The 26,948-nt window shown below is 40.8% G+C and overlaps 1 protein-coding gene across 3 annotated transcripts in view; it reads right to left on the bottom strand.

Moving 5' to 3' along the window:
• Positions 1–26,948, bottom strand: part of KCNAB1 (potassium voltage-gated channel subfamily A regulatory beta subunit 1) — a 419,111-nt gene that overhangs the window by 282,369 nt on the left and 109,794 nt on the right. Inside the window, exon 1 of one of the 3 annotated variants that reach the window (XM_060149877.1) lies at positions 3,283–3,623. The exons of the other annotated variants lie outside the window; for them this stretch is intronic. Within the exon in view, the coding sequence (XP_060005860.1) occupies positions 3,283–3,503 (221 nt within the window). The 5' untranslated portion in view covers positions 3,504–3,623. Of the gene's footprint in view, positions 1–3,282; positions 3,624–26,948 lie in introns of those variants that run through there. 3 annotated transcript variants of the gene reach the window in all.

Raw genomic sequence — 26,948 nt, 5'->3', positions numbered from 1 at the left:
CACAAGATAGTCCCCAAGATAAATGGTAGGTGGAATCTTGTTCTCTTGCTCTGACAGTGACATTTGAATAGCAGATTGTTCTAGGGGATTTCTTTTTCTCATCATCAGCCTTGAAACAATAGTTAATTTTATGCAAGATTCTTGCACAATGCTGATGTGACGGTAATAGTGGCTTTGAGTATTTTATTCTTGCAGAATTCAGATACTCCATACAAGTGTATATTAATTTTTTCTAAAATCCCAAGTTCATGAACTCCTGATTAATGGATGGTAATTACAGGCTATGATATGAGAGCTGTGCTTTAAAAATCATAAGGTATTAAATGAGTAGAAGGCATTCTACTCATTTATCAGGGTTATAAGTAGGTCCTCAATGGCCAGGTAGCACCCTACAGCAAGGATGGAACCTGAACAAAGTCCTTGCGATGGCAAATAGGTGGCAAATATGGGCACAATGACTCATGACCCAAGATGCAACCATAATGCTGGAACTGAAACAGAGATGGTAACCTCAAAATGGACAAACAGGTTAGCTGAGCTATGACTATGACCCCCCAAAATATGACTTTCATAAGAATATCTCATAGTAGATAATTATTATGTATTTGTGTGTTTTCTTATTCATGGTCTGTTTTCCCAAGAATGCAAGCCCCAAACATTGTCTGGTTTCTGCACCTTTTTGTACCCAGTTTTAATAGGGTTCCTGATACAAAACAGGTGTTCAGTAAATATTTATTGACTAAATGAATACCTCTTCACTCCACAACACGGTTTTTTGACCATTATTCAGTGGTAGACACTTTTAAAATTCTGACCAAAGCTATGAACCCTCTCCTCAAAAATACACACAGAAAGACTATATTTTTTATTTTCTATAGGATTCATGGATCCCAGATTAAGTTATGCATACGGAAATCATTTTCAAGGATGAGAATATTGTTGTAAACACAATTAGCCACTGATTTTAGTTCCTTCAGGCATTCTCCTGATTATTTACCCAAGCCAATTACCTCCCCAACATGATGGCATTATTTTTTATGTTTTGCTATTTGTTATCATTAATAAATAGTCCCTACATGCACATGATATTTTAGTGACATCAATGTCAAAGAAAAAGATAACTCAGCTCATAAAAATATTTCTGCCATTTTTATAAAGTGTATTAGTTAGTCTCTCTCCCTCCCACTTCTGTCTTTCTCTCTTTCTTTCTCCAACCCTAAGAAAGTCTTAGTGTACATTTGGTATAACCTCCTAATCTCTTTCCTAAAGGTCACTCTAAGTAGAATTTGAAATTGAAAGAGATAGGGGTTAAGTCACACTTACACAAACACACAAAGCCACCGGCCTGTCATCAATGGAATAATTCAGAATAAGAGGGGGAGTGGAAACAAGGTAACTTGTCCAGTCACCATAAACAACAAGTAATTCAAGTTATCCTGAAGACTGCAGATGGCTAGCTTTTTGTCAGAAAAGAGCTGTCTTTAGTTGTCAGTAATGAAAGATGCCCAAGTGAATCTTACACACTGAGCTTTTGGTAAAGAGAGATAATTACCATCTAATCTGAGCTGAGCTGTATTACCAGAAAAAACTTAATGGAAATCTCCTGCCTTTATAAGACCAAACTCTTCCAATACACTGATCCACAAGCAAGTATGAAACTCTGCCACAAGAAATTAAGGGTGTTACTTTTTATTCCTTCTGGTTTACAAAAAGAAAGCTCAAGGTCTGCTGGAGGCCACAGTTCAAACCACCTCTGTGATCTGCCTTAACCCTGAGTGTCTCATTCCCAGGGGCCCTGCCCGGGAAGGCAGCAGCTCCTCTCCATCTCCATCTGGCCAGCTGAACTGCATGCAGAGCAACGCCATGGCCACGGGGCAGGGGCTGGGTGTGTGCCACAGAAGCAGCAATAGAAAATGCCAATGCATTCGAGATTGCAGTCCTAGTTACCAACCTGTCATGGGGTCCCATTCTCCACCATGGAAATATCAAGAAAAGCAGAGGTTCTCACACTGATAACACTTCAAGGAATTGCCTGGAGTCAGCTGCTTGCATCGTACTGCAGTTGGGGCAAAGAGCTTTAGCTATAATTTTTAGTGGGTCCATCCACCCCATTCATGCCTTTCTTTCTTCATGGCTCAAAAATATACCAAAACAATAGTGCTTGGTGTTTTTCAATGAGAAGATTTCCTGTTAAAGTTTCTTCTTAACTCAGCAAAGAAACTTTTTCAAGGACAACTTTTATAGAAATTGGTTTGAATGCTTATTTCAGAAACCTCACATGGGAAACATAGTCTTAGGCGTGCCTTATTTTAATTGCATTAAGTTCCTTATATCCTAAAACCTGGTTCCTAACAAAGATGAGGAATAGTTAAATATAAATAATGGACAAAGTCATATCTGCAAACCAGAGTCACTAAAGCCTTTGGGAGATGCACCATAAGCTCTTCTCTACATACGCAAAGACCTTTAGAGACTAGAAGCACAGTATTTTTAAAGAAATAAAGTCAGGGAGACTCAGCACAAAGCAGATACAATAAGGAGGCAGGAGCCACAGAATTGAATAATGGAATTTTCTACTTATCGAATTTCAGTCATTCCCTATTAAAGAGAATATCAACCATTACCAGGAAGATTTCCAAATCTAGAAAGCAACATAGAAGAAGAGGGAGCTTAAAAATGTATGAAGAAACCAGCGGTATTACAACAATTGACTTTTTCTCCATATTTCACAACAAGGTCTGCATTGTATTTCAAGCAGTAATTTAGGTTTAAGTATGTCAGTGTTCAAACTAACTTACCATTATAGGTGTTTCTTCCCTGCAACAAAACTTCCTTAAAAGCTTTCATACCATTTGTTACCTTGGGCTTTCAAAAGATAAATTATACAGTACTAGATAGAAACTATTTTTAATAGTATAATCACAGAAACTACAGTCTATACCATAAAATAGGACAAGCACATTTGCTCTTGAAAAGCTGCCCTGATCTCAATACCAGTTTCCAGCAGCTGTGTTATTCTCTGCAGACTGGAAGTCATATGGCTCCTAAGGTATTCATAACACTTTAAAATATACAAAATGGGCCACAGTTTTTAAATCCTATACATACACAACACAACACAACCACCTTGGGTTTTCCTAAGGAGCTATTTTAAAGACACCTGAGAATTCTAAATTAAGCAGCCCACCAATGAGTAAGTCACTTTTCAAAACCACTTAACTGTCTCCACTGCACCTGTATAGAACACGGAAACCCGGGAGAGAGAGAATCTTACATCCATACCTATATTTCATGCCAGTCTGCTTTGCGGTGGACTCTTTGAGAGAGATGTGATGCTGAGGGGTGAAGGTCCCCAGGCTGCGTGCGATGATAGCGACCGTGCGGAATTTGGCCCGGGCTGCGTTCACCACATTGGGGGCGGTGGAGCTCTGCTTGCTCAGAAGTCGCTCCTCGCCATTCCGACTCTTCAAATTATGCTCTGTGCAGGCTATGGAGACTTGCATTGCTTCCCCGGGCAGTGCACGGTCCCTCTCAGAACCCCGGAACACAAGCAGTCAAGAGAGGTCGAGCAGTTGGGAGGGTCTGCTTGTCTTTTAACCCCTCCTTGCTCCCCCTTCCTCGGGGCCGGGGAGTCCTTGCAGCTGACTTCAGAGCCAGGGAAAGTGGCAGCAGTGACTGCGGTGCAGGGCAGAGTCCCAGGCACCGAAAGAAGTAAACAGCTAGCCCTGAAGTTGTCACAGCAGCTGGAGCGCGGATCAGACTGGCAAATCTTCCCGGGCAGTAATCTCGGTTGATTAAACAGCCAAATCCATGTAGTCGGGAGGCTTGGGCAGACGCCTGGAGCTAAGCATTTGTGCTGACTGAATGCAGCCCTGCCAGGAGCCTGTCCGCGGTGCCTGAATGCGGGCTCGCCTCTGGGCGATGGCTCAAATCCACGCAGGCACACCGCAAGATGCGCCGCCAGCACCCTCTGGACCACAGGCAGGATGCTCTACTGGCGCGCTGAGCATCCCAAGCAGCAGCTAATCGCAAGCCGCTCCCTGGGGACCGGTGGTCTCCAGCCACTCCGGCTGTCAGCTCCCTCCCTGCCCCACTCCGGGAGGTCGTGGGGGCTCCTCAAGACCCCTCCCCACTCATTTTCAGGCGGAAGCCTGGGTCATTGTGTCCGCACCAACACGGGTTAGCAGCTGCACGCAGGAGCAGGAAGGTCCCTTTAAAGAGCTCCTCGCCTTTGTGTGCGACGCGAAGGCAAGAATCACTTCCACCAGACTCTTGCTGTGATAGACTCTGGAGAGCTGCTCTTAAAGTGGGGCTCTGCCCAGGCTCAGACCAAATCCCGCGGCGGCACAACAGTTGGAACCGGGGGAAGGCAGGACGGGGGTGCTCCTGCCACGGAACATGCCAGTGAATGAACACGTGAATACTCTGTGACTGGTTTGTTAAAACACAGCTTGAAATCCCTGTTATTAGCCTTACCAGCGTTTATTTCCCCTTTGCACATTACTTCTTAAGCCAATAACTTTGAAGTTTACTGAAAAGACACAGTGCAGACTTTTCAGAGTCAAGTCACCTAACTCACTGCCAAATCTCTTCTGGCTCCCAAAGGAGGGTGAAGGATGGGCGAGGAGGCAGCAATTTGGCACCACCCAGAAGGGGTCTGCACTAGGTAAGCTGCAGGTCCAAGTCACCATCCAGGAAGGTCCAGGCCAGGTGGCTGGAACTGTGTACACTGCCCGCTGGTCATCTATGACCCATTGGTGAGGACAAGCATTATCCCCAGGGCAAGGGTAGGCAGCAAGACACCTCCTGTCATCTCAGAATGTTCCTGTGAGGCAGGAACACTGCCTGGTTCAGTAGTAGGTGCAAAGCAACTCCTCAGTAAATGTGGTTGAACCAAACTAAGCACCAACTGGCTGATAACAATTTCTCTCTCCATTTGAAATGCACAGAAGTCAGACAGTTTTTTTAATAGATGTACTTACAATAAAATTGTGCCTTCTGCACAATCAGTTCTCTAAACTGGTTTCCAACAGAAACTGCTGTCAAGCAAAAAGGAACTGTGTTTAAATCAACAATATTTATGAGCACCATCTCTGTACTAAGCATTAGAGAGAAATATGGAGACAAAAATATAGCACTATCCTTCTCCTCAAGGAACTGGCAGCCTGGATGGGAAGGATAAAACAATCAGTCTTAAAGAGGCTAATGAACAATGTCAGAGGTACATTAGTGTTTAAATGAGTGGTACCGACACCAAGTACACTAGAGTTAATAAGCAGGGGAGTGATTACAGGAGGCTAGAGAAAGTTCCTCATTTCCCTACGCTTCTACTGAATGCCTGTTAGGTACCTGACTGCTTGTTGCTGGGATACAAAATAGCTTACATGGAGGCTGACCTCAAAGAGCTCATGGATGCCCAGGCAGCCCTCATAGACTGCGGGACTTAGCCTGGGACATGAATTTGATTAGCTGGAGAGCAGAAGGTCAGTCTTCCCAGAGATTGGCTGGGGTGAGGAGAACACACACTGTGGCTGTGTCAATGTGATAAATATAAATATATATATATATATATATACAGAGAGAGAGAGAGAGAGAGAGCGAGAGAGAGACAGAGACAGAGACAGAGAGAGAGAGACAGAGGGAGAGAGATGGCAGTTCTGACCACTTATTCCCAAATTAAGTTGTAGGAATGAAATTTTCAAGTAGAATAGGTACCTGTTTTGAATTCCATTCCAGACATGAATCATAACACCTTTTTTTTTAACATCTTTATTGGAGTATAATTGCTTTACAATGGTGTGTTAGTTTCTGCTTTATAAAAAAGTGAATCAGTTATACATATACATATGTTCCCATATCTCTTCCCTCTTGCGTCACCCTCCCACCCACCCTCCCTATCCCACCCCTCAAGGCGGTCAAAAACCACGGAGCTGATCTACCTGTGCTATGCAGCTGTTTCCCACTAACTATCTATTTTACATTTGGTAGTGTATATATGTCCATGTCACTCTCTCACTTTGTCACAGCTACCCTTCCCCTTCCCCATATCCTCAACTCCATTCTCTAGTAGGTCTGTGTCTTTATTCCCCTCTCACCCCTAGGTTCTTCATGACATTTTTTTTTCTTAGATTCCATATATATGTGTTAGCATACAGTATTTGTTTTTCTCTTTCTGACTTACTTCACTCTGTATGACAGACTCTAGGTCCATCGACCTCACTACAAATAGCTCAATTTCGTTTCTTTTTGTGGCTGAGTAATATTCCATTGTATACATGTGCCATATCTTCTTTATCCATTCATCCGATGATGGACACTTAGGTTGCTGCCATCTCCTGGCTATTGTAAACAGAGCTGCAATGAACATTTTGGTATATGACTCTTTTTGAATTATGGTTTTCTCAGGGTATATGCCCAGTAGTGGGATTGCTGGGTCATAGGGTAGTTCTATTTGTAGTTTTTTAAGGAATCTCGAAACTGTTCTCCATAGTGGCTGTATCAATTCACATTTGCACCAGCAGTGCAAGAGTGTTCCCTTTTCTCCACACCCTCTCCAGCATTTACTGTTTCTAGATTTTTTGATGATGGCCATTCTGACCAGTGTGAGATGATATCTCATTGTAGTTTTGATTTCCATTTCTCTAATGATTAATGATGTTGAGCGTTCTTTCATGTGTTTGTTGGCAATCTGTATATCTTCTTTGGAGAAATGTCTGTTTAGGTCTTCTGCCCATTTTTGGATTGGGTTGTTTTTTTGTTATTGAACTGCATGAGCTGCTTGTAAATTTTGGAGATTAATCCTTTGTCAGTTGCTTCATTTGCAAATATTTTCTCCCATTCTGAAGGCTGTGTTTGGCCTTGTTTATGGTTTCCTTTGCTGTGCAAAAGCTTTTAAGTTTCATTAGGTCTCATTTGTTTATTTTTGTTTTGATTTCCATTTCTCTAGGAGGTGGGTCAAAAAGGATCTTGCTGTCATTTATGTCATAGAGTGCTCTGCCTATGTTTTCCTCTGAGAGTTTGATAGTTTCTGGCCTCACATATAGATCTTTAATCCATTTTGAGCTTATTTTTGTGTATGGTGTTAGGGAGTGTTCTAATCTCATACTTTAACATGTACCTGTCCAGTTTTCCCAGCACCACTTATTGAAGAAGCTGTCTCTTCTCCACTGTATATTCTTGCCTCCTTTATCAAAGATAAGGTGACCATATGTGTGTGGGCTTATCTCTGGGCTTTCTATCCTGTTTCATTGATCTTTCTGTTTTTGTGCCAGTACCATACTGTCTTGATTACTGTAGCTTTGTAGTATAGTCTGAAGTCAGGGAGCCTGATTCCTCCAGCTCCGTTTTTTGTTCTCAAGATTGCTTTGGCTATTCGGGGTCTTTCGTGTTTCCATACAAATTGTGAAATTTTTTATTCTAGTTCTGTGAAAAATGACAGTGGTAGGTTGATAGGGATTGCATTGAATCTGTAGATTGCTTTGGATAGTAGAGTCATTTTCACAATGTTGATTCTTCCAATCCAAGAACATGGTATATCTCTCCATCTATTTGTATCACCTTTAATTTTTTTCAGCAGTGTCTTATAATTTTCTGCATACAGGTCTTTTGTCTCCTTAGGCAGGTTTATTCCTAGATATTTTATTCTTTTTGTTGCAATGGTAAATGGGAGTGTTTTCTTGATTTCATTTTCAGATTTTTCATCATTAGTGTCTAGGAATGCCAGAGATATGCACATTAATTTTGTATCCTGCTACTTTACCAAATTCATTGACTAGCTCTAGTAGTTTTCTGGTAGCATCTTTGGGATTCTCTATGTATAGTATCATGTCATCTGCAAACAGTGACAGCTTTACTTCTTCTTTTCCGATTTGGATTCCTTTTATTTCTTTTTCTTCTCTGATTGCTGTGGCTGAAACTTCCAAAACTATGTTGAATAAGAGTGGTGAGAGTGGGCAACCTTGTCTTGCTCCTGATCTTAGCGGAAATGGTTTCAGTTTCTCACCACTGAGGACGATGTTGGCTGTGGGTTTGTCATATATGGCCTTTATTATGTTGAGGAAAGTTCCCTCTATGCCTACTTTCTGGAGGTTTTTTTTCATAAATGGGTGTTGAATTTTGTCAAAAGCTTTCTCTGCATCGATTGAGAGGATCATATGGTTTTTATTCTTCAATTTGTTAATAAGGTGTATCACGTTGATTGATTTGCATATACTGAAGAATCCTTGCATTCCTGGAATAAACCCCACTTGATCATGGTGCATGATCCTTTTAATGTGCCGTTGGATTCTGGTTGCTAGTATTTTGTTGAGGACTTTTGCATCTATGTTCATCAGTGATATCTGCCTGTAGTTTTCTTTCTTTGTGATATCTTTGTCTGGTTTTGGTATCAGGTTGATGGTGGCCTCGTAGAATGAGTTTGGGAGTGTTCCTCCCTGTGCTATATTTTGGAAGAGTTTGAGAAGGATAGGTGTTAGCTCTTCTCTCAATGTTTGATAGAATTCACCTGTAAAGCCATCTGGTCCTGGGCTTTTGTTTGTTGGAAGATTTTTAATCACAGTCTCAATTTCAGTGCTTGTGATTGGTCTGTTCATATTTTCTATTTCTTCCTGGTTCAATCTCGGCAGGTTGTACATTTCTAAGCATTTGTCCATTTCTTCCAGGTTGTCCATTTTATTGGCATAGAGTTGCTTGTAGTAATCTCTCATGATCCTTTGTATTTCTGCAGTGTCAGTTGTTACTTCTCCTTTTTCATTTCTAATTCTACTGATTTGAGTCTTCTCCCTTTTTTTCTTGATGAGTCTGGCTAATGGTTTATCAATTTTGTTTATCTTCTCAAAGAACCAGCTTTTAGTTTTATTGATCTTTGCTATCGTGTCCTTCATTTCTTTTTCATTTATTTCTGATCTGATCTTTACGATTTCTTTCCTTCTGCTAACTTTGGGTTTTTTTTGTTCTTCTTTCTTTAATTGCTTTAGGTGCAAGGTTAGGTTGTTTATTTGAGATGTTTCCTGTTTCTTAAGGTAGGATTATATTGCTGTAAACTTCCCTGTTAGAACTGCTTTTGCTGCATCCCATAGGTTTTGGGTTGTCGTGTCTCCATTGTCATTTGTTTCCAGGTATTTTTTGATTTCCTCTTTGATTTCTTCAGTGATCATTTCGTTATTAAGTAGTGTATTGTTTAGCCTCCATGTGTTTGTATTTTTTACAGATCTTTTCCCGTAATTGATATCTAGTCTCATAGCATTGTGGTCGGAAAAGATACTTGATACAATTTCAATTTTCTTAAATTTACCAAGGCTTGATTTGTGACCCAAGATATGATCTATCCTGGAGAATGTTCCATGAGCACTTGAGAAAAATGTGTATTCTGTTTTTTTTGGATGGAATGTCCTATAAACATGAATTAAGTCCATCTTGTTTAATGTATAATTTAAAGCTTTTATTTCCTTATTTATTTTCATTTTGGATGATCTGTCCATTGGTTAAAGTGGGGTATTAAAGTCCCCTACTATGAATGTATTACTGTCAATTTCCCTTTTTATGGCTGTTAGTATTTGCCTTATGTACTGAGGTGCTCCTATGTTGGGTACATAAATATTTACAATTGTTATATCTTCTTCTTGGATCGATCCCTTGATCATTATGTAGTGTCCTTCTTTGTCTCTTCTAATAGTCTTTATTTTAAAGTCTATTTTGTCTGATATGAGAATTGCTACTCCAGCTTTCTTTTGGTTTCCATTTGCATGGAATATCTTTTTCCATCCCCTCACTTTCATTCTGTATGTGTCTCTAGGTCTGAAGTGGGTCTCTTGTAGACAGTATATATACGGGTCTTGTTTTTCTATCCATTCAGTCATCTAAGTCTTTTGGTAGGAGCATTTAATACACTTACATTTAAGGTAATTATCGATATGTATGTTCCTATTCCCATTTTCTCAATTGTTTTGGGTTTGTTATTGTAGGTCTTTTCCTTCTCTTGTGTTTCTTGCCTAGAGAATCATAACATAACCTGCAGTTGAGGTTTAAATTACATTGTGGAATTTCATCCTCTACCTTCCATGCTCTTCCCACTCCTTATTTTAAAAAATAAATATACTGCCTACTGTTCAGTGGTTAGAAAGTAACTTCAGGATGGGGTGAGGGTTGTAGAAAGGGACAAATGAACCTAGGCTTCCTTTTTTACCCTCAACTCCAAGGAAGTAGTTCCTGAAGCAAAGCTTTTTTCCCTGGAATAAACAACAGTGGGCAGAGAGGAAGCAGATCATTAGAAGTTTTATTTTTTTCATGCTAAACTGGCTCATCGGGGATGGTCAATATGAATCAGGAAAACAGGCAAAGTGAAAAGAGGAAGAAGTGGGAGTAATCAGAATGAACAGCTCAGAAGTGGGGTGGGGGTGGGGATAAAGCATCCTGGGAAGCAAGACGGAGCATAGTGATTACCATAGGGCCAGAGGGGTCAAGAGCCAGTGGCTCTGGCTTAGGCACTGACTGAGGGGGAGGAGGTGTGGGAAGGCAGCTAAGGGGTGAGGTATGAGAGCTGCCAGTTCTACAGGGAGGAGGGAGAGTTTCAGGGTGTGTGAGGTCTGCACACAGTTAACTGAGTGGCTTTCAGGTTTGCCAGGAACTAGCAGAGCAACACCTGAAAGCATATCCAAGACCAGAACAGGGCCTAGGTTATCAGAATAAAACATGCAAGGCAGAGCACTTCTGAGTCACCTACTCAGCCCCAACAGGACCAAGCAAGGTACCTTGTTTAGAGCAGGCCCTCACTCTATAAATAATTTAGAGAGGGAGATAAGGAAGCTTAGGGGGGAAAGAGGGAAGCAGGGAGGAAGGAAGAGGTATGGGATGATGCCAAAATCTTGGATAAACTTGAATCCTTTAAAAAAAAAAAAAAGAAAGAAAGAAAAAGAAAACCCTGCACTTTCTAGTTTTGCACAGGCTGCTCACTTGAAAGGTACCAATAACTGCCCCACATTCATGTCTGCACCTCTTGTGTATAGACAAGTATCCACCTTTAGTACATGCCTCAAAGAGAATCAAAGGATTGAGGCCAGAGGAATGCTCACAGTGCCTCCTTCTGGCTGCCCACAGTGAGCCTTTCCAGATCTGACCCTACATGGGCTTTCTGACAGCAAGCCAGCAGCTTGGTGACATACCCCAGCTGTGCTCACCCTTCGCAGCATCAATGGAGCAGTAGGTCTCAGGGGTCCAGAAATTAGATAATGGTTGCTGTGAGAATGCTCATTCCTCCTAAGTTTGTGCTAACAGGTCACATCCCAATTAAGTTGGGAAAATTAAATTTCAAATATGTATCTTTCCATTGTCACACAACAGGATTTGGAGGATTCTCACTATTATTATTTCAGGTTCAAATAAGACACACAAATGATACAAATAGAGATGTAGATATAGATACAGATGTAGCTATTGCTATGAATAGAATTGGGCCCTCCCCAAATTCATATGTTGAAGTTCTAACCCCCTAAGTATCTCAGAATGTGACTCTATTAGAGAGTTTCTTTAAAGAAGTAATTGAGGTAAAATGAGGTCATTACAGTGGGCCCTAATCCAACATGGCTGATGGCCTTATAAGAAAAGGAGACTAAGACACTCACAGAGGGAAGATCATGTGAAGACACAGAGAGAAGGAAGCCATCAGCAAACCAAGGAGAGAGGCCTCAGAAGAAATCAACCCTGCTGACACCTTGATCTTGGACTTCTAGCCTCTAGAATTGTGGAAAAAAAAGATTTCTGTTGTTTCAGCCACCCAATGTATGGTATTTTCTTACAGCAGTCCTAACAAACTAATACAGCTATAAATATTGTTTTTATTTTAATTCTTATATTATTGGTCAAGAGAAACTATTGGAATTCTCCAAAGAAATGCTCCTGAAAGTCATTATTAGGCCATGATGGATACCATTATCATGCCACTCTACACATCCTAAGCAAATATTACAAATGTGCTCCAAAGAAGAGTTCCAAATACAACCCATTTATTCCTTTCCACCAAGTCATGAAGCCTCTACAGGGTGATTCTTGATACAAGAGGTAGTGGTTTTCAAGACACTTCTAGTACTTGTTCTTAATGATCTCCTTATTCTGCCAGTTCACCCTTTTACGAGCTTGCTTTATCCTGGGCATCCAGAATTGGCAACCTCAGAAATGTCATGAGGCAATGGAGATAGGCCTGCACTAGCGGGCCTAGGCCTTGCTGTAAACCCGGCTCTGTCACTTTGCCTGTGACCTTGGGTGTTATTATCATTCCATATGCCTCTGTTCTTTCACCTGAAACAGGAGAGGGATACGTATTTATTTCCAAGATCTTCTTTTGTGCTATAAGATTCCCTGAGGTGCTTTTACAGAGAGATGCGGAGGTTGCAAGATTACAAAGAGTTATCACTTATTCTGCAGTTGTGCCTGGGTCTCAGCTGGTCTCTATTCATTACCCGATATTTGAGATTCTATGGCATTTATGTCAAAGGGTCACTGGGTCATGGTGACAGAGCTGGTTAGGAAGAGACCCAGGCTGGTTAACGTGCACCCTGTCTTCTCATGCTCGTCCATAGAGTCTTTATGGTAACACGGGAGGACTCTAGGGTGTGGGCTCAGTTGGAGCTGGGTGTGAATCCCAGCTCTGCTCTGCCTCTTCTTCCCATGTGCCACTGAGGGGGACGCTTAACCTCCCTGCCTCTATCCTCATAGAAAAACAGGGTGCCCGAACATTCCTCTCCAGATGACTCTGAGAATGGCATGAAATAGTGCGTGACCCACAGCAGGCACTTGGTAACTGATCAATATCCATTTCAATTTATTAAAAGCAGGCTTTTGGGAAGTCATTCACCTCCTCCCAAACAAGCTCACCCAGAGACCTCAGCAATTACCAATATCAGTGACACTTACACAGCACTCCCTATGTCCCGGGAACTCTTAGGAACACTTTACACATATTAGCTCACTTAATCCTCACATAATCCCAAGAGGAGGTGCTATGTTATCAACTCCATTCTACAGATGAAAAAACAGGAGACACAGAGAAGTTAAATAACTTGCCCAAGGTGACATAGGCAGAGACCTGGGATTTACCTCAGGGTAGCCTGCCTCCAGAGACTTGGTTCTTAACCACTGTGCATACTGCTCCTCACTGCAAGGACTTCCTCTGAGAAGGGCTTTAAATGGTGCCATTTTATGACTATAATTTGAAGGAAGTCCTAGTCTTACTATGAATGAGGGAAAGAAATTCAATATTGAAAGTCTAAAAATTTCAGTACAATTAAATCAGCCATGCTTGGTAGCTTTTGAGTATACCTTTTTATCAACCTTTCAAATACTTCATAATACTTTATTCTTATTACTCAAGAAAAAGAAAATTTCCCAGTTACCTGGCAAATTTCTGTTTGATTAATTTCCCACAGATAAGTCAGAACCAAATGACTTGTGCTGAGTCCACTTATAACTTATGGTTTATATTCCATTGGAAACCACAGCCTGTGGGAGCCCGGAAGCATTTAATTATGCAGCCAGGCAAAACTGGATTCATTCAAAACAGAAAAGAATCTGTTAATATCTGAAGAATTTTAAACATGCAAATGTACAGATGGCAAGCCACTTTATGTGCCTATTATTTGTGATTAAAAGAGAAATTTTTAGGGTGAGAATTTCCTATTTATTAGAAATACTTAACACGTGGGTTTGGAGAACAATTTATTACATTCTGACAAATTGAACCAGCCATGAAAATTAGCAGGGGCCCACATTTGCACAGGCACAGGTTTTGGAATAATAGAGAAAGTAAAATTGAGAGGCCAACTGAAGACACAGACCTACTAGAGAATGGACTTGAGGGCATGGGGAGGGGGAAGGGTAAGCTGGGACAAAGTGAGAGAGTGGCATGGACATATATACACTACCAAATGTAAAATAGATAGCTAGTGGGAAGCAGCCACATAGCACAGGGAGATCAGCTCCGTGCTCTGTGACCACCCAGAGGGGTGGGATAGGGAGGGCTGGAGGGAGGGAGACACAAGAGGGAAGAGATATGGGGATATATGTATATGTATAGCTGATTCACTTTATTATAAAGCAGAAATTAACACACCATTGTAAAGCAATTATACTCCAATCAAGATGTTAAATAAATAAATAAATAAATGTTAATATGTCCTCATAGAAAAAAGAGAAAAAGAAAACACTCAAGGCTATGCTGAATAGAAGAAATTTCCAGATGTCTACCCTTCTGCTTCACAGGAAGAAAAGTTTCAACAGAGAACCCCTACCAGGAACCCTGAGGACAGGCTCAATACAAATCTTCTCATACTCCAGGCCACAAGTCCAAAACCAAATATAATTAAAGAATGGTTAAGCTTCTCAATGAACACTTAAACTATACCCTCAGCCACTGATATTTCCTTAATTTGAAATTTCTGACACATCAGATGTATCAGCAAGATCTCCAATATTTATCCATCACTTTATACATTCAAGGCAAGGTACCATAGTGCTACAGGAAGCAGGTGTGGAAGAATAAAAAATTCACAATTCAGACTATTATGCTCAGGCTTCTTCATGGAAAGTAATTTCTCATAAGCTTGTCTGGAACCTGGATGTAGAGCTGGGAGGAAATAGGGACAGAAGGTCTATTTATTTTTTTTACAAATGTCATTAGTTCTTCCTAAATTATTAACCATTAGTATAATTTCTGCCATTGCCTTATAATACAACAAGCTGGTCAGAAATATTTGCCATGTTTTTGGATAAAAGATTTTCCTAAAGAGCTTAACAGACAGAGAATTTGTTTTCATAGATAATTAGAATTATTGTACTTCATCCAATTTAAGATACCATTAACCACAAGATACATCATTATTTTGTACACCACTAAAATAGAAATTGTGGCCAATTAATTATAAAACAATGCTTTTTTTCATCCCTCAAACTTTCAATTTTCAATTTATCAAAAGAATCTTTTTAGACTTACATTTTTCTGCCCAAAATTTCATTCTTGTACATACATACAAAAGAAAATGTAAGGGCAATAAATTGGTTAAAGTATTCCCAAAACGTATTCACATTCAGAATTTTTTTTTTGGCTGCATTGGGTCTTCGTTGCTGTGCGCAGGCTTTCCCTAGTTGTGGTGAGCGGGGGATACTTTTCGTGGTGGTGCATGGGCTTCTCATTGCGATGGCTTCTCTTCTTGTGGAGCATGGACTCTAGGCACGCGGGCTTCAGTAGTTGTGGCACGCAGGCTCAGTAGTTGTGGCTCATGAGCTCTAGAGCGCAGGCTCAGTAGTCACAGTGCACGGGTTTAGTTGCTCCGCGGCATGTGGGATCTTCCCGGACCAGGGCTCAAACCCATGTCCCCTGCATTGGCAGGCGGATTCTTAACCACTGCGCCATCAGGGAAGCCCTTACATTCATATTTTGATGCTTCTGGATGTTTTATTCAGAGTCATCAATGTCCACATCTCTCCACACAGTCATCCTTTGTGTTGGTAATGCAGGAATTTTTTAAAAACGTGCTCAACTATAGTCTCTGGCAGTTTATTCCAAGCTGTTGACACCTACTCTGAAAGTTGCGATGCACACTTACAGGCACTGACAACCACATCTTGATGGTCACATAGCCGGGAGAAACTAGAGACCAAATCACTATTTCAGCAAAGGAAAACTATGTGCTTCAAAGAATTGATGATTTCTGAGATAGTTTATTATAAACTCTTATTTCATGGCAATTTAAATCTAAAATACTGGAGAAGGAAGGAAGGGAGGGAGGAGGGAAAGATTTTTGAGCACCCACTATGTGCCAGGCATTGTGCCAAAGGCTTCTACATCCATTATCTCATTCCAGAAGAAAGGAAGAAAAAAAAGCTAGCCTTTGTTAAGCATGTAAGTTAATTGAGCTCTCAACCTAGTGTTCTATAACTCAGTGGAGTTACATAAGCATTCATCTTCACTCCTCCAAACTGAGAAGTGAATCAGACTCCAAAAGAGCTTTCCACATAAAGTCACCATGCCCAATGGGGCTGAGAAAAATAAGCAAACTGAAGGTCTTTCCAAAAATACGTTAAGGGGTAAAAATTCACTTGTTTCAGTTCAAATCTGTTGGTCTTCTTAGGGTGAGAAAAGCCACTATTACACATGTCACTCTACGGCATAATGTCTAATATATTTTTATAAAACATGTATTCTTTCACTTCTTTATTCTGTTCATTTTCAAAGGGAAGATGTTGTAAAAGAAGCAGATCTAAGATCCTATGGGATTCTTTCTCATTTAAGTCTTTCCCTGTGGCAGATCACAGGAAGTTCTTGTAAGAGACGCTTCAAGCTTTCACCACATTTAAAATGAAACTCATTTTGGACGATATAAATATCAGGTTCTCACCTTATGCTCCATCAAGTGCTTGTATTGTCTGAAGTTTTTACAATTTACATGCATTACTCTTGTAAGTAAAATAAAATAAAAATTTTAGCTCTCATGGTGGCTTCTAGAGTCAATTATAGTAATCCTGAGGATGAACTGACCCTTTTATTCACTATTCCACATCAAACTGCAAACCCATCAGAGGGAACCATGTGATCATCGTAGCCACCAGCTGACCCCACAGCCACCTTGTGCCTCCCTTGGACCCACCCAAGAATTTCTGAGCCTTCTTTATAATACACCAGAAATACATCAACACGTGGCACAACTCCTACAGCAGAACACCTACTGAACGCTGGCAGAAAACCTCACACCTCCCAAAAGGCAAGAAACTCCCCACGTACCTGGGTAGGGCAAAAGAAAAAAGAATAAACAGAGACAAAAGAATAGGGACGGGACCTGCACCAGTGGGAGGGAGCTGTGAAGAAGGAAAGGTTTCCACACACTAGGAAGCCCCTTCGCGGGCAGAGACTGTGGGTGGCGGAGCGGGGGGAAGCTTCGGAGCCGCAGAGGAAAGCACAGCAACAGGGGTGCGGAGGGCAAAGCAGAGAGATTCCCGCACAGAGGATCGGTGCTGACCGGCACTCACCAGCCCGAGAGGCTTGTCTGCTCACCCGCCGGGGCGGGCGGGGGCTGGGAGCTGAGGCTCGGGCTTCGGTTGGATGTAGGGAGAGGACTGGGGTTGGCGGCGTGAACACAGCCTGAAGGGGTTAGTGCACCACGGCTACGTTGGAGGGATTCCGGGAAAAACTCTGGAGCTGCCGAAGAGGCAAGAGACTTTTTCTTCCCTCTTTGTTTCCTGATGCGCGAGGAGAGGGGATTAAGAGCGCTGCTTAAAGGAGCTCCAGAGACGGGCGCGAGCTGCGGCTAACAGCGCAGACCCCAGAGATGGGCATGAAACGCTAAGGCTGCTGCTGCCGCCACCAAGAGGCCTGTGTGCAAGCACAGGTCACTATCCACACCCACCTTGCGGAGAGCCTGTGCAGCCCGCCACTGCCAGGGTCCCAGGATCCGGGAACAACTTCCCTGGGAGAAGGCACCGCGCGCCTCAGGCTGGTGCAACGTTCCGCCAGCCTCTGCCGCCGCAGGCTCGCCCCGCACTCCGTACCCCTCCCTCCCCCCAGCCTGAGTGAGCCAGAGCCCCCGAGTCAGCCGCTCCTTTAACCCTGTCCTGTCTGAGCGAAGAACAGACGCACTCTGGCGACCTACACACAGAGGCGGGGCCAAATCCAAAGCTGAGCCCCAGGAGCTGTACGAACAAAGAAGAGAAAGGGAAATCTCTCCCAGCAGCCTCAGAAGCAGCGGATTAAAGCTCCACAATCAACTTGATGTACCCTGCATCTGTGGAATACATGAATAGACAACAAATCATTCCAAACTGAGGAGGTGGACTTTGCGAGCCAGATTTATGATTTTTTTCCCCTTTGAGTGTGTATGTGTATGCTTCTGTGTGAGATTTTGCTTTCACCATTTGTCCTAGGGCTATATGAGTCCGGTTTTTTTTCTTTTTAAAAAAACGTTTTTTCTTAATAATTATTTTTTATTTTAATTATTTTGTTTTATCTTACTCTTTCTTTCTTTCTTTCTCCTTCTTCCTTTCTTTCTTTTCTTTCTTTCCCTTTCTTTCTTTCTTTCTTTCTTTCTTTCTTTCTTTCTTTTCTACTTTTTCTCCCTTTTACTCTGAGCTGGGTGAATGAAAGGCTCTTGGTGCTGCAGCCAGGAGTCACTGCTGTGCCTCTGAGGTGGGAGAGCCAACTTCAGGACATTGGTCAACAAGAGACCTCCCAGCTCTACATAATATCAAATGGCAAAAATCTCCCAGAGATCGCCATCTCAACACCAGCACCCAGCTTCACTCAACGACCAGCAAGCTACAGGGCTGGGCACTCTATGCCAAACAACTAGAAAGACAGGAACATAACCCCACCCATTAGCAGAGAGGCTGTCTAAAACCATAATAAGTCCACAGACACCCCAAAACACACCACCAGACGTGGACCTGCCCACCAGAAAGACAAGATCCAGCCTCATCCACCAGAACACAGGCACTAGTCTCCTCCACCAGGAAGCCTACACAACCCACTGAACCAACTTTAGCCACTGGGGACAGATACCAAAAACAACAGGAACTACGAACCTGCAGCCTGCAAAAAGGAGACACCAAACAGTACGATAAGTAAAATGAGAAGACAGAAAAACATACAGCAGATGAAGGAGCAAGATAAAAACCCACCAGACATAACAAATGAAGAGGAAATAGGCAGTCTACCTGAAAAAGAATTCAGAATAATGATAGTAAACGTGATCCAAAATCTTGGAAATAAAATAGACAAAATGCAAGAAACATTTAACAAGGACCTAGAAGAACTAAAGATAAAACAAGCAACAATGAACAACACAATAAATGAAATGAAAAATACCCTAGATGGGATCAAGAGCAGAATAACTGAGGCAAAAGAACGGATAAGTGACCTGGAAGATAAAATAGTGGAAATAACTACTGCAGAGCAGAATAAAGAAAAAAGAATGAAAAGAACTGAAGACAGTCTCAGAGACCTCTGGGACAACATTAAACGCACCAACATTCGAATTATAGAGGTTCCAGAAGAAGAAGAGAAAAAGAAAGGGACTGAGAAAATATTTGCAGAGATTATAGTTGAAAACTTCCCTAATATGGGAAAGGAAATAGTTAATAAAGCCCAGGAAGCACAGAGAGTCCCATACAGGATAAATCCAAGGAGAAACACGCCAAGACACATATTAACCAAACTGTCAAAAATTAAATACAAAGAAAACATATTAAAAGCAGCAAGGGAAAAACAACAAATAACACACAAGGGAATCCCCATAAGGTTAACAGCTGATCTTTCAGCAGAAACTTTGCAAGCCAGAAGGGAGTGGCAGGACATATTTAAAGTGATGAAGGAGAAAAACCTACAACCAAGATTACTCTACCCAGGAAGGATCTCATTCAGATTTGATAGAGAAATTAAAACCTTTACAGATAAGCAAAAGCTGAGAGATTTCAGCACCAACAAACCAGCTTTACAACAAATGCTAAAGAAACTTCTCTAGGCAAGAAACACAAGAGAAGGAAAAGACCTACAATAACAAACCCAAAACAATTAAGAAAATGGGAATAGGAACATACATATCAATAATTAAGTTAAATGTAAATGGATTAAACGCTCCCAGGAAAAGACACAGACTGGCTGAATGGATACAAAAACAAGAACCATATATATGCTGTCTATAAGAGACCCACTTCAGACCTAGAGACACATACAGAATGAAAGTGAGGGGATGGGAAAAGATATTCCATGCAAATGGAAACCAAAAGAAAGCTGGAGTAGCAATTCTCATATCAGACAAAATAGACTTTAAAATAAAGACTATTAGAAGAGACAAAGAAGGACATTACATAATGATCAAGTGGTCGATCCAAGAAGAAGATATAACAATTGTAAATATTTATGCACCCACCATAGGAGCACCTCAATACATAAGGCAAATACTAACAGCCATAAAAAGAGAAATCGACAAAACCCTTCATAGTAGGGGACTTTAATACCCCACTTTCACCAATGGACACATCATCCAAAATGAAAATAAATAAGGAAACACAAGCTTTAAATGATACATTAAACAAGATGGACTTAATTCATGTTTATAGGACATTCCATCCAAAAACAACAGAATACACATTTTTCTCAAGTGCTCATGGAACATTCTCCAGGATAGATCATATCTTGGGTCACAAATCAAGCCTTGGTAAATTTAAGAAAATTGAAATTGTAACAAGTATCTTTTCTGACCACAATGCCATGTGACTAGATATCAATTACAGGAAAAATCTGTAAAAAATACAAACACATGGAGGCTAAACAATACACTACTAAATAACCAAGAGATCACTGAAGAAATCAAAAAATACCTAGAAACAAATGACAATGGAGACACGACGACCCAAAACCTATGGGATGCAGCAAAAGCAGTTCTAACAGGAAAGTTTACAGCAATACAATCCTACCTTAAGAAACAGGAAACATCTCAAATAAACAACCTAACCTTGCACCTAAAGCAATTAGATAAAGAAGAACAAAAAAACCCCAAAATTAGCAGAAGGAAAGAAATCATAAAGATCAGATCAATAATAAATGAAAAAGAAATGAAGGACACGATAGCAAAGATCAATAAAATTAAAAGCTGGTTCTTTGAGAACATAAACAAAATTGATAAACCATTAGCCAGACTCATCAAGAAAAAAAGGGAGAAGACTCAAATCAATAGAAATAGAAATGAAAAAGGAGAAGTAACAACTGACACTGCAGAAATACAAAAGATCATGAGAGATTACTACAAGCAACTCTATGCCAATAAAATGGACAATCTGGAAGAAATGGACAAATTCTTAGAAATGCACAACCTGCCAAGACTGAACCAGGAAGAAATAGAAAATACGGACAGACCAATCACAAGCACTGAAATTGAAACTGTGATTAAAAATCTTCCAACAAACAAAAGCCCAGGACCAGATGGCTTTACTGGCGAATTCTATCAAACATTTAGAGAAGAGCTAACAGCTATCCTTCTAAAACAGTTCCAAAATATAGCAGAGGAAGGACCACTCCCAAACTCATTCTATGAGGGCACCATCACCCTGATACCAACACCAGACAAAGATATCACAAAGAAAGAAAACTACAGGCCAATATCACTGATGAACATAGATGCAAAAGTCCTCAACAAAATACTAGCAACCAGAATCCAACGGCACATTAAAAGGATCATGCACCATGATCAAGTGGGGTTTATTCCAGGAATGCAAGGATTCTTCAGTATATGCAAATCAATCAACGTGATACACCTTATTAACAAATTGAAGAATAAAAACCATATGATCCTCTCAAACGATGCAGAGAAAGCTTTTGACAAAATTCAACACCCATTTATGAAAAAAAACCTCCAGAAAGTAGGCATAGAGGGAACTTTCCTCAACATAATAAAGGCCATATATGACAAACCCACAGCCAACATCGTCCTCAATGGTGAAATACTGAAAGCATTTCCACTAAGATCAGGAACAGGATAAGGTTGCCCACTCTCACCACTCTTATTCAACATAGTTTTGGAAGTTTTAGCCACAGCAATCAGAGAAGAAAAGGAAATAAAAGGAATCCAAATCAGAAAAGAAGAAGTAAAGCTGTCACTGTTTGCAGATGACATGATACTATACATAGAGAATCCTAAAGATGCTACCAGAAAACTACTAGAGTTAATCAATGAATTTGGTAAAGTAGCAGGATACAAAATCAATGCACAGAAATCTCTGGCAATCCTATACACTAATATGAAAACTCTGAAAGTATAATCAAGAAAACACTCCCATTTACCATTGCAACAAAAAGAATAAAGTATCTAGGAATAAACCTACCTAAGGAAACAAAAGACCTGTATAGTGAAAATTATAAGACACTGCTGAAAGAAATTAAAGATGATACAAATAGATGGAGAGATATACCATGTTCTTGGATTGGAAGAATCAACATTGTGAAAATGATTCTACTACCCAAAGCAATCTACAGATTCAATGCAATCCCTATCAAACTACCACTGGCATTTTTCACAGAACTAGAATAAAAAATTTCACAATTTGTATGGAAACACAAAAGACCCCAAATAGCTAAAGCAATCTTGAGAACGAAAAAAGCAACTGGAGGAATCAGGCTCCCTGACTTCAGACTATACTACAAAGCTACAGTAATCAAGACAGTATGGTACTGGCACAAAAACAGAAAGACAGATAAATGGAACAGGATAGAAAGCCCAGAGATAAACCCACGCACATATGGTCACCTTATCTTTGATAAAGGAGGCAGGAATGTTCAGTGGAGAAAGGACAGCCTCTTCAATAATTGGTGCTGGGAACACTGGACAGATACATGTGAAAGTATGAGATTAGAACACTCTCTAACGCCATACATAAAAATAAGGTCAAAATGGATTAAAGACCTAAATGTAAGGCCGGAAACTATCAAACTCTTAGAGGAAAACATAGGCAGAGCACTCTATGACATAAATCACAGCAAGATCCTTTTTGACCCACCTCCTAGAGAAATGGAAATAAAAACAAAAATAAACAAATGGGACCTAATGAAACTTCAAAGCTTTTGCACAGCAAAGGAAACCATAAACAAGACCAAAAGACAACCCTCAGAATGGGAGAAAATATTTCATATGAAGCAACTGACAAAGGATTAATCTCCAAAATTTATAAGCAGCTCATGCAGCTCAATAACAAAAAAACAACCCAATCCAAAAATGGGCAGAAAACCTAAACAGACATTTCTCCAAAGAAGATATACAGATTGCCAACAAACACATGAAAGAATGCTCAACATCATTAATCGTTAGAGAAATGCAAATCAAAACTACAATGAGATATCATTTCACACCAGTCAGAATGGCCATCATCAAAAAATCTAGAAACAGTAAATGCTGGAGAGGGTGTGGAGAAAATGGAACACTCTTGCACTGCTGGTGGGAATGTGAATTGGTACATCCACTATGGAGAACAGTATGGAGGTTCCTTAAAAAACTACAAATAGAACTACCCTATGACCCAGCAATCCCACTACTGGGCATATACCCTGAGAACACCATAATTCAAAAAGAGTCATATACCAAAATGTTCATTGCAGCTCTGTTTAAAATAGCCAGGAGATGGCAGCAACCTAACTGTCCATCATCGGATGAATGGATAAAGAAGATGTGGCACATATACACAATGGAATATTACTCAGCCATAAAAAGAAACAAAATTGAGCTATTTGTAGTGAGGTGGATGGACCTAGAGTCTGTCATACAGAGTAAGTCTGAAAGAGAAAAATAAATGCCATATGCTAACACATATATATGGAATTTAAGAAAAAAAGTGTCATGAAGAACCTAGGGGTAAGACAGGAATAAAGACACAGACCTACTAGAGAATGGACTTGAGGTTATGGCGAGGGGGAAGGGTAAGCTGTGACAAAGTGAGAGAGTGGCATGGACATACATACACTACCAAACGTAAAATAGATAGCTAGTGGGAAGCAGCCGCATAGCACAGGGAGATTAGCTCGGTGCTTTGTTACCACCTGGATTGGTAGGACAGGGAGGGTGGGAGGGAGGGAGACACAAGAGGGAAGAGATATGGGAACATATGTATATGTATAACTGATTCACTTTGTTATAAAGCAGAAACTAACACACCATTGTAAAGCAATTATACTCCAATAACGATGTAAAAAAATAAATAAATAAAAATTTTAAGTTATTTTATCTATTATAAATTTATCACAAATTCTGCTGAGAGGAAACAGTGAGACATGGCAGCAAGAAGGAAAAAAAAATCATGCATTTATCCAGACTTCCAATTTTTAAGAGTTTTGTCAACAGCATCTTTTGGTTTTCGGGTTTTTACTTTTCTACGCATGGTTTTGTGGTGGTCGTTACTGATGTTGCTGTTGTTGTTCTGTATAAGTGAATACTGTTCAAGCTATGTATCAGTTACCTCATGCTATCACTTGGCATTTGTTCATTTGTTTTTTCATTTTTGGACATTACCTATCCTTAAGTCAATTATTTTTCCTCACCATGCATTGCTCACATTAATATGCATTTTTCATTGTTCAGTTGCCAAGTTCTATGAGGCAAAGAGGCAGAGGACTCAGCGCCTCCTCACAGGGCTCCCTTCCTGGCTGGGGCATGTACAGACATTCAGTGACGATTACTGCCTACCCTATTACGTCAGGACAATGGTATAGCCAATACACACTCTAGAGGAAGAGAGAGCGATCACTGGGAGTTGCGGCAGTTAGAGAAACTATGGTGGTGTCAGAAAAGATCTGAAAGATTGAGTACAGAGAATCTCCCAGGCAAGGAAAGAGAGTAGGGGAGAGAGGCTACATCAGCAGAGGAAGCAGCTGTAGCAAAGATGAGGAGGTGGAGGAGCTTACTGGGGAATAATGACTAATAATTTTGGATGGGACCTTGTTTGAAAAAGGGATTTACATAAGAAATTATGCAAAACAAATGTACATAAATCAATTGGAGTCTGTTGAGAATAGCCTGGAATAAAATTCTGGGTGAAGACTCCCCCCTCGGGGCAGTTGGGAGAGGTTGAAGGTAGAAAGTTCATCAAGGATTCTGATCCAGGGTGTAAGCAGTATTTTTGGAATATCCATCTGGAAGCCAATAGGGTGGCCTGGAGATGTAAGAGACTCAATACAGGAAGACAAGTAGAAGACCGTTGGAATCAGCCAGCCATAAGGTAAAACCTGCTGATGGAGGAATGATACTTCCTATTGCCAGTTCTGATAGATGGGAAAATGTTCACAATGCACTGTGAGCTGAAAAAACAGTTCACAAAATAATATGCACAGTAGGAGCCTATTTTGACAGAAACAAAAATCACCTATCTCTGCAGATAAACAAAAAGATATACGCAAATATATTCTTATATTGGATATATGAGATATACCCAAATACTATCAGTAGTTACCTGTGGGTGGTGGAACTATGGATAATTTTTATTTTCTTTATTTTGATAGTATATGATTTTCTGCTATGAATACATATTATTTTTGTATTATGGAACAGAAAAAGTGGTACCTAGAGAAAAGAAGTGATGATTGAAGCATGAGGAGCCTGTAGGTGTACTTATCAGGGAGGAAAGACTGATGACTTTTAAATTTTTTATTTCACAGCACCCAGTACTGTGGGATTAATGCCACTAAGCCAACTCAGCTTAATTTTTAATACACAAGTATCTGGGAGCAGGTTATCCTAGATGTGACCATTAAGCTTTGCTGACTGATGTGGAAAAAGTTAGCAAATTAAATTACTGTTTATTTTTTTCTCTACAGATCTGTTTTGGATTCCTGCTGGGGAGGCAGGCAAGAAGTGGTCTGATCCACTAATGACAGCAGTAGTTAAACATGGACTATTAAAGGGACTTTTGGTAAGAGTGACTATGAATTCTCCCAACCTAAGCCTGGATGACCCTCCCTGGAGTTGGCCTCTACTAAAAGGAAGGAACCTATGCAAGTCCATAGCTAATTGAGTTAAAGCAAGCTGAGCTTCTCAGGAGAAAAGGACATGTCTCAACCATCCTATCACACAGTTGTGCAGAGGAATGCTTTACTAATTCCCCTTGACTGAATAAATGGATTTATACCAATCCCCGGGGTAGTGCCAAAACTGGGTGGAAATCTGCTAGAGAAATCAAACCACTATGTTGAAACTTCTAAGACATCTCTGATAATTGTTGTTTTTCCCCAGTGTTCTGCATTCACCCTTTGCCCTACGTTTTACTTCTTTTTTACAAAGTTCCATGGTGATGAAAGAGGGGAGAAATGTAATATGGTATTTCTGTGCAGATGTTAGAAATATTGACAAAGGAGTAGAAATGAGGGGTTGGGGAAAGGAAAAAATTGTAGCAAAAATCAAACATAGGGATTGATTTGGAAGAGAGACACAAAGCTTGAGCATAATCTGCTGACTGAACTCCCTGGGGAGGCAGTTGGTCAGGTCTGGGAAAAGGTCAGGGTATTAGTTTCCTAGGACTGCCATCAAAAATTATCACAAACTTGATGGCTTAAAACAACAAATATTTATACTCTTACGATTCTGGAGGCCAGAAGTCTGACATCAAGGTGTCAGTAGGGCTATGCTCTAGGGGACAATTCAGTCTTTGCCTCTTCCAGCATTCCTTGGGAATGTATTATTCCAGTCTCTGACTCCACCTTCAGATGGCCTTCTCCTCCATGTGTCTGTGTCTTCTGTCTCTTAGACACAAGAACACTTGTCATTGGGTCTGTATTACCACCTAGGTAATACAGAGCGATCTCATTCCAAGATCTTTAACTTCATTACATCTGTAAAGATACTTTTTCCAAATAAGGTCACATTAATAGGTTTCAGGGATTAGGACATGGACATATCTTTTGGGGGCTTCCCATTCAACTGACTGTAGTCAGCTTGGGAAAGGCATGGTTTAAGTGGGAGGAGGATAGGAGAAAAATGGGGAGAGGAGAAGGCTATGGACTGCACTTGCTTTCCAATCTGACAAGAGAGTAAAACTGAAAATACAACAAAACAGTCTGAGACTGTATGGGGATGTAAAGGCATTCAGAGTACAGGTTTGAGCAGCTCTCATCTGAGAGTGGTTTCTTTGATGGGGTGAGAAGAGAGGAACAAGAAGAGTTCTCCTCAGTCAAATGAGGGAGGTGGGCCTGCCCATGCCCCACACAGAAGTTCTTTGCCCAGGGACGACAGGACTGGCTTAGGCATAGAGATCACACGTAAAGTATCCATAGGAAAAGTTCATCAATCATCACATCCATGGTGAGAATGGAATGACTCACTAAATAGAGGGCCTCTCTGGAAGGAGCATTGGCCTGGGCAGGGGGTGGGGGTGAGATAATGGTGCCTGGACTACTTGGGAGGTAGAAGCAGCATAACACAGTCAACTGGCAATGA

This window comes from Lagenorhynchus albirostris, chromosome 5, assembly GCF_949774975.1.
Source record: "Lagenorhynchus albirostris chromosome 5, mLagAlb1.1, whole genome shotgun sequence".
NCBI lineage: Eukaryota > Metazoa > Chordata > Mammalia > Artiodactyla > Delphinidae > Lagenorhynchus > Lagenorhynchus albirostris.
The sequence above is the reverse complement of the archived record's forward strand: the minus strand, read 5'-3'. Positions and strand labels throughout refer to the sequence as shown.